The 19,414-nt window shown below is 45.6% G+C and overlaps 1 protein-coding gene across 1 annotated transcript in view; it reads left to right on the forward strand.

The window, feature by feature from the left end:
* Nucleotides 1-19,414, forward strand: part of LOC144688623 (disintegrin and metalloproteinase domain-containing protein 12-like) — an 812,806-nt gene that overhangs the window by 765,218 nt on the left and 28,174 nt on the right. The window contains exon 24 of the mRNA XM_078555419.1: nucleotides 7,399-7,473. Within this exon, the coding sequence (XP_078411545.1) occupies nucleotides 7,399-7,473 (75 nt within the window). The remainder of the gene's footprint in view (nucleotides 1-7,398; nucleotides 7,474-19,414) is intronic.

Here is a 19,414-nt window from a genome sequence, read left to right on the forward strand (position 1 = left end):
GTGGTGTAGGTACACCCACAGTGCTGTTAGGGAGGGAGTTCCAGGATTTTGACCCAGTGACAGTGAAGGAACGGCCGATATATTTCCAAGTCAGGATGGTGGGTGACTTGGAGGGGAACTTCCAGGTGGTGGTGTTCCCATGTGTCTGCTGTCCTTGTCCTTCCAGATTGTAAAAGCAAAATACTGCGGATGCTGGAAATCTAGAACAAAAATAAAAACAAAAATACCTGGAAAAACTCAGCAGGTCTGACAGCATCTGCGGAGAGGGATACAGTTAACGTTTTGAGTCCGTATGACCCTTCATCAGATGAAGAGTCATACGGACTCGAAATGTCAACTGTATCCCTCTCTGCAGATGCTGTCAGACCTTCCAGAGGGTAGTTGTCCTGGGTTTGGTAAGTGCTGACTAAGGAGTCTTGGTGAATTCCTGCAGTGCATCTCTGAAGACTGAGCAACCGTGAGGCGCTGAGGGCCATCAGCAGCAGCAGAATTGTATCAACCACAATCTGTAACCTGATAGCCTGGCATATCCCCCACTCTACCATTATCATCAGGAGTTCAACCCTGGTTCAATGAAGAGTGCAGGAGGACATGCCGGGAGCAGCACCAGGCATACATAAAAATGAGGTGTCAACCTGGTGAAGCTATAACACAGGACTACCTGTGTGCCAAATGGCTTAAGCAACAAGTGATAGACAGAGCTAAGCGATTCCACAACCAACAGATCAGATCTAACCTCTGCAGTCCTGCCACACCCAGTCGTGAATGGTGGTGAACAATTAAACAACTCACTGGAGGAAGAGGCTCTACAAATATCCCCATCCTCCATGATGGGGGAGCCCAGCACATCAGTGAAAAGATAAGGCTGAAGCATTTGCAACTTCAGCCAGAAGTGCCAAGTGTATGATCCATCTCGGCCTCCTATAGAGGTCCTCACCATCACAGATGCTAATCTTCAGCCAACTTGGTTCACTCCATGTGATACCAAGAAACAGCTGAAAGCACTGGATACTGCAAAGGCTATGGGCCCTGACAATATTCCGGCAAAGTACTTGTGTTCCAGAACTTGCTGCGCCCCTAGCCAAGCTGCTCAAGTGCAGCTACAACACTGGCACCTACCCTGCTATGTGAAAAATTGCCAAGGTTTGTCCTGTACACAAAAAGCAGGAAAAATCAAACCCAGGCAATTACCGCCCCATCAGTCTACTCTCCATCATCAGCAAAATAATGGAAGTGGTCGGCAACGGTGTTATCAAACGACACTTGCTTAGCAATAACCTGCGCACTGACTCTCAGTTTGGGTTCCGCCAGGGCTACTCAGCACCTGACCTCATTACAGTTTTGGTTCAAACATGGACTAAACAGCTGAACTCCTGAGGTGAGCTGAGAGTTACTGCCCTTGACATCAAGGCTGCATTTGACAGAGTGTGGCATCAAGGAGCCCTAGCAAAACTGGCAAAAAACGCAATAGTGAGGAAAGATATTAGCTCCGAGGATGTGGAATCTGTACGGGGAGAGCTGAGAAACATTAAGGGGCAAAAAACGTTAGTGGGGGTTGTATATAGACCCCAAACTGTAGTGGTGATGGTGGGAATGGAATTAAACAGAAAGTTAGAGTCACATGTAATAAAGGAACATCTGTAATTATGGGTGAATTTAATATGCATATAGATTGGGAAAATCAAATTAGTAACAATACCGTAGAGGAGGAATTCCTGGAGTGTATACGGGATGTTTTTCTGGACCAATACATTGAGGAACCAACTGGAGAACAGGTCATCCTCGACTGGGTATTGTGTAATGAGAAAGGAATAATTGGCAATCTAGTTGTGCGAGGCCCCTTGGGGATCAGCGACCATAATATGATAGAATTCTTCATCAAGATGGAGAGTGATGTAGTTGATTCTGAGACTAGGGTCCAGAATCTTAATAAAGAAAACTACAATGCTATGAGGCACGGGTTAGCTATGATGGATTGGGAAACATTACTTAAAGGGATGACGGTGGATAGGCAATGGCAAACATTCAAAGAACGCATGGGTGAACTGCAACAATTGTTTATTCCTGTCTGGCACAAAAGTAAAACAGGAAAGGTGGCCAAACCATGACTTACAAGGGAAATTAGAGATAGTATTAGATGCAAGGAAGAGGCATACAAATTGGCCAGAAAAAACAACAGACCTGGGGATTGGGAGCAGTTTAGAATTCAACAAAGGAGAACCAAGGGATTGATTAAGAAGGGGAAAATAGAGTACGAGAGTAAGCTTGCGGGGAACATAAAAACTGACTGTAAAAGTTTCTATAGGTATGTGAAGAGAAAAAGATTGGTGAAGGCAAATGTAGGTCCCTTACAGTCGGAAACAGGCAAATTTATAATGGGCAACAAAGAAATGGCTGACCAACTAAATACATACTTTGGTTCTGTCTTCACAAAGGAGGACACTAATAACATACCAGAAATGTTGGGGAACACAGGGTTTAGTGAGAGGGAGGAACTGAAAGAAATCAGTATTAGTAGGGAAATGGTGTTGGAGAAATTGATGGCATTGAAGGCTGATAAATCCCCAGGGCCTGATAATGTACATCCCAGAGTACTTAAGGAAGTGGCCCTAGAAATAATGGATGCATTGGCGGTCATCTACCGAGATTCTATAGACTCCGGAACAGTTCCTACAGATTGGAGGGTAGCTAATGTAACCCCACTATTTAAAAAGGAAGGCAGAGAGAAAACGGAATTATAAACCAGTCAGCCTGACATCGGTAGTGGGGAAATTTCTGGAGTCCATTATAAAAGATTTAATAGCTGAGCACGTGGAAAACAGTGGCAGAATCGGACAGAGTCAGCATGGATTTATGAAAGGGAAACCATGTTTGACAAATCTACTGGAATTTTTCGAGGATGTAACTAGTAGAGTTGATGAGGGGGAGCCAGTGGATGTGGTTTATTTGGACTTTCAGAAGGCTTTCGACAAAGTCCCACATAAGAGATTAGCGTGTAAAATTAAAGTGCATGGGATTGGGGGTAGTGTATTGAGATGGATAGAAAACTGGTTGGCAGACAGGAAACAAAGAGTAGGAATAAACGGGTCTTTTTCCAAATGGCAGGCAGTGACTAGTGGGGTACCGCAGGGATCGGTGCTGGGACCCCAGCTATTCACAATATATATTAATGATTTAGATGAGGGAACTAAATGTAATCTCTCCAAATTTGCAGATGACACAAAGCTGGGTGAGAGGGTGAGTTGTGAGGAGGATGCAGAGATGCTTCAGTGTGATTTGGACAAGCTGAGTGAGTGGGCAAATGCATGGCAGATGCAGTATAATATGGATAAATGTGAGGTTATCCATTTTGGTAGCAAAAACAGGAAGGCAGATTATTATCTGAATGGCTATAAATTGAGAGAAGGGAATGTGCAACGAGACCTGGGTGTCCTTGTACACCAGTTGCTGAAGATAAGCATGCAGGTGCAGCAGGCGGTAAAGAAGGCAAATGGTATGTTGGCCTTCATAGCCAGAGGATTCGAGTACAGGAACAGGGATGTCTTGCTGCAATTGTACAGGGCCTTGGTGAGACCACACCTTGAATATTGGGTGCAGTTTTGGTCTCCTTATCTGAGGAAGGATGTACTTGCTATAGAGGGAGTGCAGCGAAGGTTTACCCGACTGATTTCTGGGATGGCGGGACTGACATATGAGGAGAGATTGAGTCGATTAGGATTATATTCGCTGGAGTTCAGCAGAATGAGGGGTATCTCATAGAAACCAATAAAATTCTAACAAGACTAGTCAGGTTAGATACAGGAAGGTTGTTCCCGATGGTGGGGGAGTCCAGAACCAGGGGTCACAGTCTGAGGATATGGGGTAGACCATTTAGGACTGAGATGAGGAGAAATTTCTTCACCAGAGAGTGGTGAGCCTGTGGAATTCGTTAGCACAGAAAGTAGTTGAGGCCAAAACATTGTATGTTTTCAAGAAGGAGTTAGATATAGCTCTTGGGGCAAAAGGGATGAGTGGATATGGGGAGAAAGCGGGAGCAGGCTATTGAGTTGGATGATCAGCCATGATCATAATGAATGGCGGAGCAGGCTCGAAGGGCCAAATGGCCTACTCCTGCTCCTAGTTTCTATGTTTCTATGGAGTCAATAGGAATCGGGGATAAGCTCCCCACTGGTTGGAGTCAAACCTAGCACAAAGGAAGATGGTTGTGGTTGTTGGAGGTCAGTCATCTCAGTTCCAAGACATCACTGCAGGAGTTCCTCAGGGTAGTGTCCTCAGCCCAACCATCTTCAGCTGCTTCATCAATGATCAATAATCTTCCTTCCATCATAAGGTAGAGGTAGGGATGTTGGCTGATGATTGAAACATAAAAGCATAGAAACTAGGAGCAGGCGTAGGTCATTTGACCCTTCGATCCTGTTCCGCCATTCAACAGGATCATTGATGATCCTTTATCTGAACACCGTACACCTGCACTCTCCCCATAGCCCTTGACGCCTTAAGAGTCCAGAATCTATCTATTTCCTTCTTTAGTATATTCAGTGATTGGCCTCCACAGGCCTTTTTGATAGAGAATTCCATTGGTTTGCCACCCTCTGAGTGAAGAAGTGTTTTAACTTCATTCACGGGATGTGGGCTTTGCTGGCTGGGCTGGCATTTACTGCTCATCCCTATTGCCATCCCCTCATCTCAGTCCTCAATGGTCTACCCTGCATACTGAGACTGTGACCCTCTGTCCTAGATACCCCAGCTAGAGGAAAATCACCTCTACATCCAGTCTGTCCAGCCCTGTCAGAATTTTATATGTTTCAATGAGATCCCCTCTCATTCTTCTAAACTCCAGTGAATACAGGTCTAGTCGGCCCAATCTCCCCTCATACGACAATCCTGCCATCCCAGGATTCAGCCTGGTGAACCTTCGCAGCACTCCCTCTATGGCAAGTATATCCTTTCTTAGTTGAGGAGACCAAAACTGCACACAATATTCCAGGTGTGGTCTCACCAAGGCAGTAAGACATCCTTGCTCCTGTACTAAAGTCCTCTCGCAATGAAGGCCAACATACATTTGCCTTCTTAACTGCTTGCTGCACCTGCATGCTTGCATTCAGTGATTGGTGTACAAGGTCCCTTTGTACATCAACATTTCCCAGTCTATCACCATTTAAATAATGCTCTGCCATTCTGTTTTTCCTATAAAATTGGATAACTTCACACTTATCCACATTATACTGACTCTGCCAGGTACTTGCCCACTCACTCAAACTTCTAAATCACCTTGAAGCCTCTTAACACCTTCCACATCGCTCACATTCCCACCAAGTTTTATGTCGTCAGCACCATTTGTGATTCCTTAGATACTGAAACAGTCCATGTCCAAATGCAGCAAGACCTGGACAATATCCAGGCTTGGGCTGACAAGTGGCAAGTAACATTCACACCACACAAGTGCCAGGCAATGACCATCCCCAACAAGAGAGAATCTAACCATCGTCCCTTGACATTCGATGGCATTCCCACGGCTGAATCTCCCACTATCAACATCTTTGGGGTTACCATTGACCAGAAACTGAACTGGAGTAGCCATAAATACTGTGGCTACAAAAGCAGGTCAGAGGCTAGGAATCCTCCGGCAAGTAACTCATCCCCTGACTCCCTATAGCCTGTCCACCATCTACAAGGCACAAGTGAGGAGTGTGATGGAATACTCCCCACTTGCCTGGGTGAGTGCAGCTCCAACAGCGCTTAAGAAGCTTGACACCATCCAGGACAAAGCTGCCCACTTGATTGGCACCACATTCACAAACATTCACTTCCTCCATCACCAACGCACAGTAGCAGCAGTGTGTACCATCTACAAGATGCACTGCAGGAATTCATCAAGGCTCCTTAGACAGTACCTTCCAAACCCACGACCACTACCATCTAGAAGGACAAGGGCAGCAGACACATGGAAACACCACCACCTGGAAGTTCCCCTCCAAGTCACTCACCATCCTGACTTGGAAATATATCGCCATTCCTTCAGTGTAGCTGGGTCAAAATCCTGGAATTCCCTTCCTAACAGCACAGTGGGTGTACCTAAACCAAATGGACTGCAGCGGTTCAAGAAGGCAGCTTACCACCACCTTCTCAAGGGCAATTAGGGATGGGCAATAAATGCTGGCCCAGCCAGCAAAGCCCATATCCCATGAATAAATAAAAAAAAGTAGTAGAATAGTTAGGTAATGGGTTAAAAAGGCTTTCCTTTAATTGTAAAGGCATAGGTTATGAGCAGAGAGGTTATGTTGGACCATAAAAACACTAACTAGGCCACACCTGGAGTAATGTGTGCAATTCTGGTCACTGCACTGTGGGTATAGAAAAGATGTGATTGCACTAGAGAGAGTATAGAGGAGATTTCTGAGAATGTTGTTTGGACTGGAGAATTTTAGTTATAAGGAATCAATGGGTTGATCTCCTGGAACAGTCTAAGGGGAGACCTAACTGAAGTACATAATGTTATGAGGAGTCTGGATAGAGTTGATAGGGCAGCCCTAATTCCCTTGTTTGAGGGATCCATAAGCAGAGGCATAGATTTAGAGTGAGAAGCCGGATATTCAGAGCGAATCTGAGGGGATCTGGAATTCCCTGTCTGAGAAAGTGGTTGCAGAAAAACCTTCATTGCCATTAAAACACGGTAACTTGACAAGGCCACGGACCAAGAGCTGGACAGTGGGATTAGGCTGGATGGCAGTTTGTGGGCTGGTGCTGACACAATGGGCTGAAAGGCCTCCCTCTGTGCTGTAAATTTCAATGATTCTTATGATTCAGGCTGAGGCTTCCTGAGACACTGCCTGTGGATGTTCTGAAGGAAGTGTCAGCACTGGGATAGGCAGTATCTTGGAGCTGGCTAGCTCAGTTGGCTAGATGGCAGTGTACGTTTCAGAATGATGAGGCAGAGCGGAGCCAGAGAAGGAAAGAAAAAGATGCAAATCCTGTACTCACCGAACCCTCATGGGTTGTTCTGCCCCATGTGCCTAAAGACCTGCAGGTTGAGAATCAGCCTGTTTAATCACATGAAGACCCAAGGCTACCCTGAGTCGATGTCACCTTCAGATGAGGCCCAGCTGACTGTTCAGAATAAAGCCCATCAGCATGGTTTTGATTCCAGTTCCAACTGAGGTAGACTTGAAACCTATGTCCTCGCCCTGTCCCTGAGAATGGAAGCCAAAGGCAAGCCACCACTGTCAAAATTGCTAAGAAACTGGCTCAGGATGAGGCATCAGTAGATAATGAGCCAAGGAGCAGCCTTTGGGCAGAGCACATGTGATGATGAGGTACTATCATGCAATCTCAAATTCTGAGTGGGCCATATGAACAGAATCCCTCAATAAACGTGCATGCTTCCTTTCTTTACTTCAGGTACAACTGCATCACCTGAGAAAACCCCAACCGATACAAGTATCACAACAGAGCAAAGTACTGGAGAGACTCCAGGTGAGAAATCATCCGTTAAACATCTCAAATTTAATCATCTTTAAATAAATTAAGGCGTTTTCGCTGTCGTACAACAATGTTCAGTTTTGCTCTTTTCAATTTTTATAAACAACCTAGACTTGGGTGAGGGAGAAGCATTATAAACATTGCAGCTGAATACAAAACTTGCCAAAGTAATAGATAATGACAAGGCTAGTTATACGGTCCAGGATGAAAGTCAGGATAGGGAAATAGGCAGTAGCATGATAGATTGAATTCAATGCAATGATTCACTTTGTGAGGCATAAGGAAAGACAGTGTATTATAAATGGCTTGATTTTTGAAAATACACAAATTCTTAAAGGTGATAAAGAAAGTTGGCAAGATTGTTTGGCCCACTTATACAGAAACATAGTTGAAAGGTGACTAAGGCTAGGAACTGAATATTAAAGGGTTTTTGACATATCGCAATGACAGAACGCTTGGAGAAGGTGGTGGGGTAGCTCTGTTAATTAACAATGGCATTAGTTCAGTACTGAAAGAAGAACTTAGCTTGAAAGAGCAAGATGTAGAATTAATATGGGTAGAGATAAGTAATAGTAAGGGTAAAATATCCCTTGTGGGAATATTAAGACAGAAAATTCTGGAAAAACTCAGTGGGTCTGGCAGCATCTGTGGAGAGAGAGACAGTTAATGTTTTGAGTCTGTATGACTCTTTTTCAGAGTTTCTCTTTAGCTCTCAAGAAGAGTCATATGGACTCAAAATGCTAACCCTGTTTCTCTCTCCACAGATGCTGCCAGACCTGCTGAGTTTTTCCTGCATTTTCTGTTTTAATTTCAGATTTTCAGCATCCTCAGCGTTTTGTTTTATCACTTGTTGGAGTAGTTTACAGGGCTCCTAACAGTAGTTATTACACTGTAGAGCAGGGCACACAGGAAGAAATAAATGGCATATATAGGAAAGGTACCACAATGATCATGGGCGACTTTAATCTACATGTAGATTGGAAAAATCAGAGTGGCAAAGGCAGCCTGGAAAATAAGTTCATAGAGTGTTTTTGGGACAATTTCTTAGAGCAGTACATTCTAGAGCCAACCAGAGAGCAGGCTATCCTAGACCTGGTAATGTACAATGAGACAGAATCAATCAATAACCTCATGGTAAAGGAGCCTGTAGGTGATAGTGATCACAACATGATAGAATTTCATGTTCACTTTGAAATGGAGAAGTGTGGGTCCATGACTAGTGTTTTAAACTCAATGAGAGTATGAAGGCAGAGGTGAACACGGAAACCAGGTTAAAAGGTAGGGAAGTAGAGTTGCAGTGGCAGACTGTTAAGGAGATATTTAATAACGCTCAGAAAAGATCTATCTCAGTGAGAAAGGCTCTTTGAGAAGGATGCATCATCCGTGGTGAAATAAGGAAGTTCAGGAGAGTATTAAATTAAAAGAAACACGGTACAAATTGGCAAAGATTAGTGGTGCATCAGAGGATTGAACAGATTTTAAAAACCTGCAAAGAATGATGAAAAACATAATAAAGAAGCAGAAAGCAGAATATTTGAGAAAGCGAGTAATATAAAAACAGATAGTAAAATCCTTGACAAGTATCAGAATAGGAAGAGTAACTAAAGGTGTTGTTGGTCCTCTAGAGTGAGTCAGGGGAATTGATAATGGAAAACAAACAAATGGTTGAGGTAAAAACAAAAAACTAAAAAACTACTGCGGATGCTGGAAATCCAAAACAAAAACCGAATTACCTGGAAAAACTCAGCAGGTCTGGCAGCATCGGTGGAGAAGAAAAGAATCGACGTTTCGAGTCCTCACGACCCTTCAACAGAACAATGGTAGAGGTGTTGGACAGGTATTTTGTGTCTGCCTTCACGGTAAAGGACTTAGAAAACTTCCAAAAGATTTTTGAAAATCAAGGGATGATGAGGATGATGAACTTAATACAATCACCATCACCAGGGAAAGGGTGCCAGGAAAACTATTAGACCTAAAGGCTGACAAGTCCCCAGGACCAGATGGCCTGCACCCTAGTGTCTTAAAAGAAGTGGCAGCACAGATAGCAGATGCATTGGTTATAATCTTCCAAATTTCCTGAGGTTCTGGATAAGTTCCAGCCATTTGGAAAATAGCTCTTGTAACACCTTTATTAAAGAAAGGAGGGAGGCAGAAAGCAGGAAACTACAGGCCGGTTAACCTAACATCTGTCATAGGGTAAGTGTTAGAATCCATTATTAGGGAGGTTCTAGCAGGACACTTAGAAAATCATGATTTGAACAGGTAGGGCCAACGTGGCTTTGTGAAAGCCATAGATCTCTGAAGGTGGAGGGGCATGTTAGTGGGCTGGTGAAAAAGGCATATGGGACACTTGCCTTTATCAACCGAGGCATAGATTACAAAAGTAGGGAGGTCATGTTGGAGTTGTATAGAACCTTGGTGAGGCCACAGCTGGAGAACTGTGTGCAGTTCTGGTCGCCACATTATAGGAAGGATGTGATTGCACTGGAGGGGGTGCAGAGGAGATTCACCAGGATGTTGCCTGGGATGAAACATTTAAGTTATGAAGAGAGCTTGGATAGACTTGGGTTGTTTTCATTGGAGCAGAGAAGACTGAGGGGCGACCTGATCAAGGTGTACAAGATTATGAGGGGCATGGACAGGGTGGATAGGGAGCAGCTGTTCCCCTTAGTTGAAGGGTCAGTCACAAGGGGGCATAAGTTCAAGGTGAGGGGCAGGAGGTTTAGGGGGGCTGTGAGGAAAAACTTTTTTACCCAGAGGGTGGTGACGGTCTGGAATGCACTGCCTGGGAGGGTGGTGGAGGCGGGTTGCCTCACATCCTTTAAAAAGTACCTGGATGAGCACTTGGCCCATCATAACATTCAAGGCTATGGGCCAAGTGCTGGTAAATGGGATTAGGTAGGTAGGTCAGGTGTTTCTCACATGCTGGTGCAGACTCGATGGGCCGAAGGGCCTCTTCTGCACTGTGATTCTGTGATTCTAGTTGCACAGCCTGGGCACGGGTGTTAATCACTTTTACATACTGCTCACTATTGTCAATAAACACCCAAGAATGTCTCCTCCCTCCCTGTGTCTGCTTATTCTGATGAGCAGTGTTATGTCACTCAGATGTGAAACCTCTCTGCACAAGGTGAAGGCAGGTGTCTCAGTCCAGGGCTTCTTCTCTGTGCTTCAGACCAAAGTGATGGTCTGTCATTTACTCTGTGTCCCCTCAGCACTTTTAAGGTGGGGCTGGCTCCCATCTCTTCAGCATCTGTGATTAGTGATGCTGTGCTCCTGAAGGGGTCAGGTGCTAAAGGCAGATAAAGGATCAGGTGCTTCTAAAGTTTCATGGCTGCATCTTTATGGAATGACCCTGATCACAGAGTGCAAGCGAGCTGCCCTCAGCCAGACAGGAGTCAGACATTCCCAGAGGCTGTGTGAAGATCTATGCAGTGTCCTCACTGCATGTCTTCATCATCCTCCTGCAATTGAGCAACTATTAGGGCCTTCACTGCGTCTCCATGACAGGAGCATTATCACAGAGGGCATGTGTGCTGCCATAAGCCAGACTGGAGTCAAACGTTCATAGATGCAATGTGAGGATCTATGGTGCCCCCTCACTGTATGTCATCATCATCCTGCACAAATCTAGCAGCTATGTCATTGTCACCTCATTGTCACCTTTGAGGGCATCCTCGCCCTCATCACCATCGATGTCCTCCTTATCGGAGGAGACCGCCAGCTCCTCTTCCAGTTGGAGCTCCAGGTTATAAAGGGTGCAGCAGGCAACAATGATGCGTGACACCCTCTGTGGACTGTATTGCAGGGCTCCACCAGACCGGTCCAGGCACCGGAACCTCATTTTCAGCATCCCGATGGTTTGCTCCACCAAGTTGCGAGTTGCAGCATGAGCCTCATTATACCGTCGCTCTGCTGCAGTCTGAGGCCGCTGCATGGGCGTCATCAGCCACGTCCCCTTGACCCCGAGGAGCCATCCCTGCAGCCTCTGTGGACCCTGGAAGACTTCAGGGATCTGTGACTGACTGAGAATGTAAGAGCTGTGCACACCCCTGGAAACTATGTGCAGACCTGCACAATGTATTTGTGGTGGTCTCACATCGGTTACACATTCAGCAAATGGAGTGCCTTGCAGTTGACATGGTTGACCACGCATTGCGATGGAGACCTGAGCACCACATGAGTGCAGTCAATGGTACCCTGCACCTGTGGGAAACCTGAGACCTGGGCAAATCCAATCGCTCTTGCATGAAAGAGCATGGGTTAGCATGGGTGTACTGAGAACCTCTCTTGGTTCAGTCTGAAGGCCCCTTAACGCATCCCGGAGAGTGTTGGCCACCACTCGGATGGCCAGAGATGGCTGCCTGAAACTCCACCTTCCTCTGCCCCACTCCACCTGACCGATTGGCAGCAGCTTTGCCCACTGGACTGCACGCTGTGCTCTCAGCTCAGGCGCAGGCATTCTCCTAACCCGCACTGCAAACTGCACTGTTAGCTTGAACCATGGGGGAAATTGGTCCAAACCGGGATGATGATGTTGTAAGGGGCTGTGACCTCCTCTACCAGTGACTGCTCCATGATCAGCTTTAACAAGGAGATTGTACAACGTGCCCAGTCATCCAACTGTTCTATAATCCACTAAAACGCTCATTAGTTTGCAGTCTGTGACTGAGGTGAAAAGCTCTGGAGTACTTGTGGCATTTTGATGCCTCTGTGTTGCTTGAGTGGGCAGTTAAGCTAGGGGCCCGACTGCAATCACATCAAGGTGGGCTGCGCCTGAACTGTCTCTGCTGCAGCGGAATATTTATACAAAGTGTCCCTACCGCTTCCCTCACCCACTCCACCCCCCCACCCCCCACCCCGCACGTGCTTCTGTGCTACCTTCAACCGCAGGGTAGCCTTTGCGCCCCCCCAAAGCCCCCTTAACCGCAGGGCAGCCTTTTGCCCCCCCACGATACGCCCACGCCCCGAACACACCAAACACAGGGGGCATGGACGATTCTGCCCCATTTTTAACTCATTTGTTAGAGTTTTCTGATGAAGCAACATTGAAGGTGGGTAAAGGGGAATTGGTAGTTGTGGTGTATTTGAGTTTCCAAAAGGCATTTGTTAAGGTGCCACGTTAAAGGTTACTTCACAACATAAGAGCACAAGGTCCCAGGGGTAACATACGAGCACGGATAAAGGATTGGTCAGTGAATAGGAAGTGGAGAGTAGGGATAAATGGATCTTCTTTGCATTGGCAAGCTGTAACTAATGATGTTAGACAGGGATCAGTGCTGGGTCCTCAACTATTTCCAATCTGTATCAATGACTTGGATGAAGGGACCAAATGTACGGTAGCTAAATTTGCTGATAACACCAAGATAGATAGGAAAGTAAATTGTCGAGAGGCTGTAGAGAGTCTGCAAAGGGATATAAACAGATTTAAGTGAGTGGGCAAAAATTTAGCAGATGGAGTATGACGTGGATAAATGTGAATGTGTTCACTTTGGCAGGAAGAATAGAAAAGCAATATACTATTTAAATAGAGAGAGGTTGCAGAACTCTGTGGTACAGAGGGATCTAGGTGTCCTGGTACATGAATCACATAAATTTAGCATTGTTGTGGTAAAAAGATTAAACCACTCAAGTCTGTGAGTTTCCAGTGAGCAAATGTTTTATTCAACCAGGAGAGATCATCCTGGCTGCTTTCCCAAGGATCTCTCCCTGATACAAATTCTGTGACACAATTTTATAATCTTTGGTTTCCACATAGAAAAACATTGTTTGTTACAACCCCCATCACCAGCATTGCCTTAACACATACATCACCTAATCAAGAGTGGGGAATACTTTGTTTTGCAGATGTTCCCTGTTACCCCAACAGTTTCAGCATTTGGCCTCAGCAGGAGTTTGTTCGTGTCTGGGCTTAATGCCTCTCTGTCTGTTTCCTATCTCCTTATCACCGTGTTTACCCAAGCTGTGAAGGCCACTAGATTCACGGCTTGTGGTTCTTAGCAGTTTCCCACAGTACTGGCTATATTTCCCATCATGCCTGGAAAGAGCTCTCATATCTACACTTGTCTACTTTTAAAGCTGTTAATGCTTGTCTTAATATCAAATGATCTCAATTACCCCACTTCAGTATGGAGGTACAGCAAGTGATTAGGGAGGCAAGTCGAATGTTGGTGTTTATTGCAAGGGGAATGGAATATAAAACTAGGGAAGTTTTATTGCAGCTGTACAGGGCCTTGGTGAGACCACACCTGGAGTACTCTGTACAGTCTTAGTCTCCTTATTGTTATGATCCCCAGCTCAAGTTACCACTGGACAACCCTAATCCCAGAGTGGAACCAAGCTTGATAGATCCTAACTTTTACTTGTTTGTTTAGAAATGTGGAGAGAGGTTACTGAACAGAGTCACTGGAGTCAGCTAATGAACTTTAAACAAAAGCATAAAACATTTATTAAACAAGAGAAGGTGAATCATATTACAATCCTCCTTCACACACAACTAAACCTTTACAGATATATACAGATTTGTAAGGACAACACAAGCTATCTTATATACTAGTGTTCACAGTAGGTGCAGTCCCTATAAGCCAATGGGTGACCTGTGGTCAGACGCACCACACTCTGAAACCAAGTGACAGATGCCACCTTGACCAGATGCTATGGATCTCTCCTCAGCTCCCCCCAGACACTTGTCCCACCATGAGCCAACCGGTCTCAGTGAACTCCATCTTTCACACGAGGGTTTCCAATCTCCATTCTCCAAGAACTCGCTTTGGAATCTTCTCCCAAACCGATGCTTTCTCTCAGACGCCTTCTGCAAGGGTTCACCTCCGGGATTTTGAACTCTCTGATGTTCCTCTCCCCTGGGTCACCACATGCATTCAAGCTTTCTTCTGTCACCAACTGAGCTGTCAACAGTCCACCACTGCTTCACATGTCCATGGCAAAAGGTGCAGACCTTCAGTTATCTCTTTGGACCTTCTGGCCTTTCACTTTAAATCTGCTTCCTTTAAGTTCCTTGAAGTTTGGAGCCTTTCTCTGCCCCTCACTCTTAACTTTACTTAACAGGACCTTTCCCAGTCCTTCTTTTGACTAGAAGGTCTGCTTGGAACTTTCTCCTGTTACATTCCCCAGGATTCTTGGGGACTTTTCCTTTAGCTGGGGACTTGCTAGTTGTCCCCTTTTCCAGTCTCTCCCTGGCAGCTACCTTCAACCAACTTTATCCTGGGACTGGCTATCTGAGCTTCCTAGGCTGCTTTTGCTTGGCAGCTGTCTTCAAAACCAACTGAACTCAAACAGCTTCCAAATCAAGCTGCTGTTTCTAGTTTCTTCTGTGCTGTGTGTCTATGGGAAGGACCTGCCTCTCTGGATCCTTGTTGTGAGGCAACAGCCCAGTTTTTCTACTCTTGCTTGTTTAACTTAGCTTCAACAGTCGTAAACTCTCATTGGAAATGCAGACACCTTTAAAGTAAAACTAAAACTGAACTTGACTGTACAGATACAGAAATACAAATCTAACTTAAACATTAAAGCTAAAACTCATTCCTAACACCCACAAATACAAACATAACTTACTAAAACTATCTCTATTTCCTAACATCACTTAAAAAATGATATAACAGCTTTAAAAGCAGTTCAGAGAAGGTTCACTGGGCTCATTCCTGGGATGAAGTGGTTGTCTTATGAAGAAAGGTTGAACAGGTTAGGCCGATCTCCATCGGTGTTAAGATAACTGAGAGGTGATCTTATTTCACAGAACCACAGAATCGCAGTGCAGAAGAGGCCCTTCGGCCCATCGAGTCTGCACCGACCCATGAGAAACATCTGACCTACCTACCTAATCCCACTTACCAGCATTTGGCCCATAGCCTTGAATGTTATGATGTACCAAGTGCTCATCCAGGTACTTTTTAAAGGACGTGAGGCAACCCGCCTCCACCACCCTCCCAGGCAGTGCATTCCAGACCGTCACCACCCTCTGGGTAAAAAAGTTTTTCCTCACATCCCCCCTAAACCTCCTGCCCCTCACCTTGAACTTATGTCCCCTCGTGACTGACCCTTCAACTCAGGGGAACAGCTGCTCCCTATCCACCCTGTCCATGCCCCTCATAACATTGTACACCTAACATATAAGATCTTGACGGGACTTGATAGGGTGGATACCCAGAGGATGCTTCCTCTCATGAGGGAAACTAAACCTGGAGGACATAGAAACATAGGAAATAGGAGCAGGAGTAGGTCATTTGGCCCTTTGAGCCTGCTCCGCTATTCAATATGATCATGGCTGATCCTCTATCTCAATGTCATACTCCTTCTCTCTCCCCACAACCCTTACAAACATAGTGTAAAAATAAGAGGTGTCCCTTTTATGACAGAGATGAGGAGAAGCTTTTTTCTCTGCAAGGTTCATTGGCGTGTGGAATTTTCTGCCCCAGAGAGTACTGGAAGCTGGGTCTTTGAATTCATTCCAATCAGAGTTAGACAGATTGTTGTTAGGCAAGGGAGCCAAGAGTAATGGGGGGCAGACAGGAACTTGGAACTGAGGCCACAACCATATCAGCCATGATCTTATTGGATGGTGTTGGAGTAGCCTCAAAGGGATAAATGACCTACTCCTGCTCCTATGATTGAACCTGCCTCCGCCACACTCTGTTAATTCACTGAATATCTTTCTGGCAAAGGAGGAAGCTGGAGCCAGTCTGTCTTCAACATAGATTTATTCCCAAAACCCTGTATAATGGAAGTGCAGACTGCTTTTCCCTTCCACATAGCCCCCTCTACCACAGCTGGAAACTGCTTATTATATATGTGCTCTAACCGTTCCAAAATTAGTATCTGCTGGTCTTAATCACAACTAGAGCATGCACTCAACTGGCACAGCATTTGCAACATTAATAGTCTCAGGTGATTCCTTATGTCAGTTTGTTTTTTTGCCATTCACTTTAAATTTGTGTCTTCTCGTTCTTGACTCTTCTGTGGAACAATTCCTCTCTATCTTTTTTTGAAGGGGGTGCGGGGGCAGAAAGACCTGGGTGTATATAGCGATCATTGAAGGTGGCAGGACAGGTGGAAAGAGCATTTAATAAAGCATATAGTATCCTGGCTTTATTCATAGGGGCATTGAGTACAAGAGCAAGGAGGTTATGCTGAATTTATATAAGACACTCATTAGACCTCAGCTGGAGTATTGTGTACAGTTCTGGGCGCCACATTCTAGGAAGGATGTGAACACGTTGGAGAGAGTGCAGAAGAGGTTTACAAGAATGGTTCCAGGGATGAGAAACTTCAGCTATGAGGGTAGATTGGAAACGTTGGGACTGTTCTCCTTGGAGAGAAGAAGGCTAAGAGGAGATGTTCAAAATCATGACTGGATTGGACAGAGCAGATATGGTGAAGCTTTTTTTAAATTCATTCACGAGAAGTGAGATTCACTGGCTGGGCCAGCATTTATTGCCCATCCCTAACTGCCCTTGAGAAGGTGGTGGTGAGCTGCCTTCTTGAACCGCTGCAGCCCATGTGGTGTAGATACACCCACAGTTCTGTTAGGAAGGGAGTTCCAGGATTTTGACCTGGCGACAGTGAAGGAACGGTGATATATTTCCAAGTCAGGATAATGTGTGACTTGGAGGAGAACTTCCAGGTGGTGGTGTTCCCATCTAACTGCTGCCCTTGTCCTTCTAGATGGTAGCGGTCATGGGTTTGGAAGGTGCAGTCTAGGGAGCCTTGCTGATTTCCTGCAGTGCATCTTGTAGATGGTACACATTACTGCTACTGTGCATCGGTGGTGGAGGGAGTGAATGTTTGTGGATGTGGTGCAAATCAAGCGGCTGCTTTGTCCTGGGCGGTGTCAAGCTTCTTGAGTGTTGTTGGAGCTGCACTTATCCAGGCCAGTGGGGAGTATTCCTGATTTTGCCTTATAGATGGTGGACAGGCTTTAGGGAGTTAGAAGAGTTACTCATTGCAGGATTCCTAGCTTCTGACCTGCTCTTGTAGTCACAGTATTTATATGGCTAGTCCAATTCAGTTTCTGGTCAAAGGTAAGCCCCAGGATATTGTTAGTGGAGGATTCAGTGATGGTAATGCCATTGAACATCAAGGGGCAATGGTTGGATTCTCTCTTGTTGGAGATGGTCATTGCCTGGCACTTGTGTGGCACGAATGTTACTTGCCACTTGTCAGCCCAAGCCTGGATATTGTCCAGGTCTTGCTGGACATGGACTGCTTCAGTATTTGAGGAGTCATGAATGGTGCTGAACATTGTGCAATCATCAGCGAACATCCCCACTTCTGACCTTATGATGGAAGGAAGGTCATTGATGAAGCAGTTGAAGATGGTTGGGCCGAGGACACTACCCTGAGGAACTCCTGCAGTGATGTCCTGCAGCTGAGATGACTGACCTCCAACAACTACAACCATCTTCCTTTGTGCTAGGTATGACTGCAACCAGTGGAGAGTTTTCCCCTGATACCCATTGACTCCAGTTTTGCTAGGGCTCCTTGATTCCACACTCGGTGAAATGCTGCCTTTATGTCAAGGGCAGTCACTCTCACCTCACCTCAGGAGTTGAGTCTATGTTTGAACCAAGGCTGTGATGAGGTCAGGTACTGAGTGGCCCCAGCGGAACCCAAACTGGCGTTAGTAAGCAGGTTATTGCTAAACAAGTGCTGCTTAATAGCACTGTTGATGACCCCATTACTTTACGTGGAGTGAATTGATTTGGCTGAAGACTATCTGTGATGCTGAGGATGTCCGTAGGAGGCTGAGATGGATCACCCACTTGGCACTTGATTGTTGCAAATGCTTCAGCCTTGTCTTTTGCACTGATGTGCTGGGCTCCCCCATCATTGAGGATACCTGTGGAGCCTCCTCCTCCAGTGAGTTGTTTAATTGTCCACCACCATTCACGACTGGATGTGGTTATGGGATTGCTTAGCTCTGTCTATCACTTGCTGCTTATGCTGTTTGACATGCAAGTAGTCCTGTGTCATAGTTTCACCATTTTTAGGTATGCCTGGTGCTGCTCCTGGCATGCCCCCCTGCACTCTTCATTGAACCAGGGTTGATCCCCTGGCTTGATGGTAATGGTAGAGTGGGGGATATGCCGGGCCATGAGGTTACAGATTGTGTTCGAGTACAATTCTGCTGCTGCTGATGGCCCACAGCGCCTCATGGATGCCCAGTCTTGAGTTGCTAGATCTGTTCCAAATCTATCCCATTTAACACAGTGGTAGTGCCACACAACACGATGGAGGGTATCCTCAATGTGCAGATATTTTACAAGCTGTTCCCGCTTGTAAAAAGATCGAGAACGAGAGGGCACAGATTTAAAGTGATTTGCAGAAGAAGCAAATGTGATGTGAGAAAAAGCTTTTTCACACAACGAGTGGTTCGGGTCTGGAATGCACTGCCTGGAAGTGTGGTGGAGGCAGGTACAATCGAGGCATTCAAGAGAGCATTAGCTGATTATTTGAATCAAAACAATGTGCAGGGGTACAGAGAAAAGGCAGGACAATGGCACTAGGTCATAATGCTCATTTGGAGAGCCAGTGCAGATACAATGGGCCTCCCTCTGTGCCGTTAAAATTCCGTGATTCTGAGCTATCTACTCTGTCCAGGCCCTTGTGATTTTGAACATCTGTATCAAATCTGCCCTCAACCTTCTCTTCTCTCAGTAGAATAACCTCAACTTCTCCAGCCTCTCCACATAAATGCAGTTCTTCATTACGGGAACTATTCTAGTGAATCTTTACTGCACCCTCAGTGTTGTGCCTAGAATGGGCACCATAGCTCTAGTTGGGGCCGACACAGTATTTTATAAATTCTCATCATAGCTTCAACAACTCGGGGGGGTACCAATGCCTCTTCCTGTCTTCCTCTTTACTTTCCTCTGATTCTATCCCTTCTTCTTATCGCACCTCTTGCTGTGTATTCAGGATA

The sequence above is a fragment of the Cetorhinus maximus genome, chromosome 1 (assembly GCF_964194155.1).
Source record: "Cetorhinus maximus chromosome 1, sCetMax3.hap1.1, whole genome shotgun sequence".
Taxonomy (NCBI): Eukaryota; Metazoa; Chordata; class Chondrichthyes; order Lamniformes; family Cetorhinidae; genus Cetorhinus; species Cetorhinus maximus.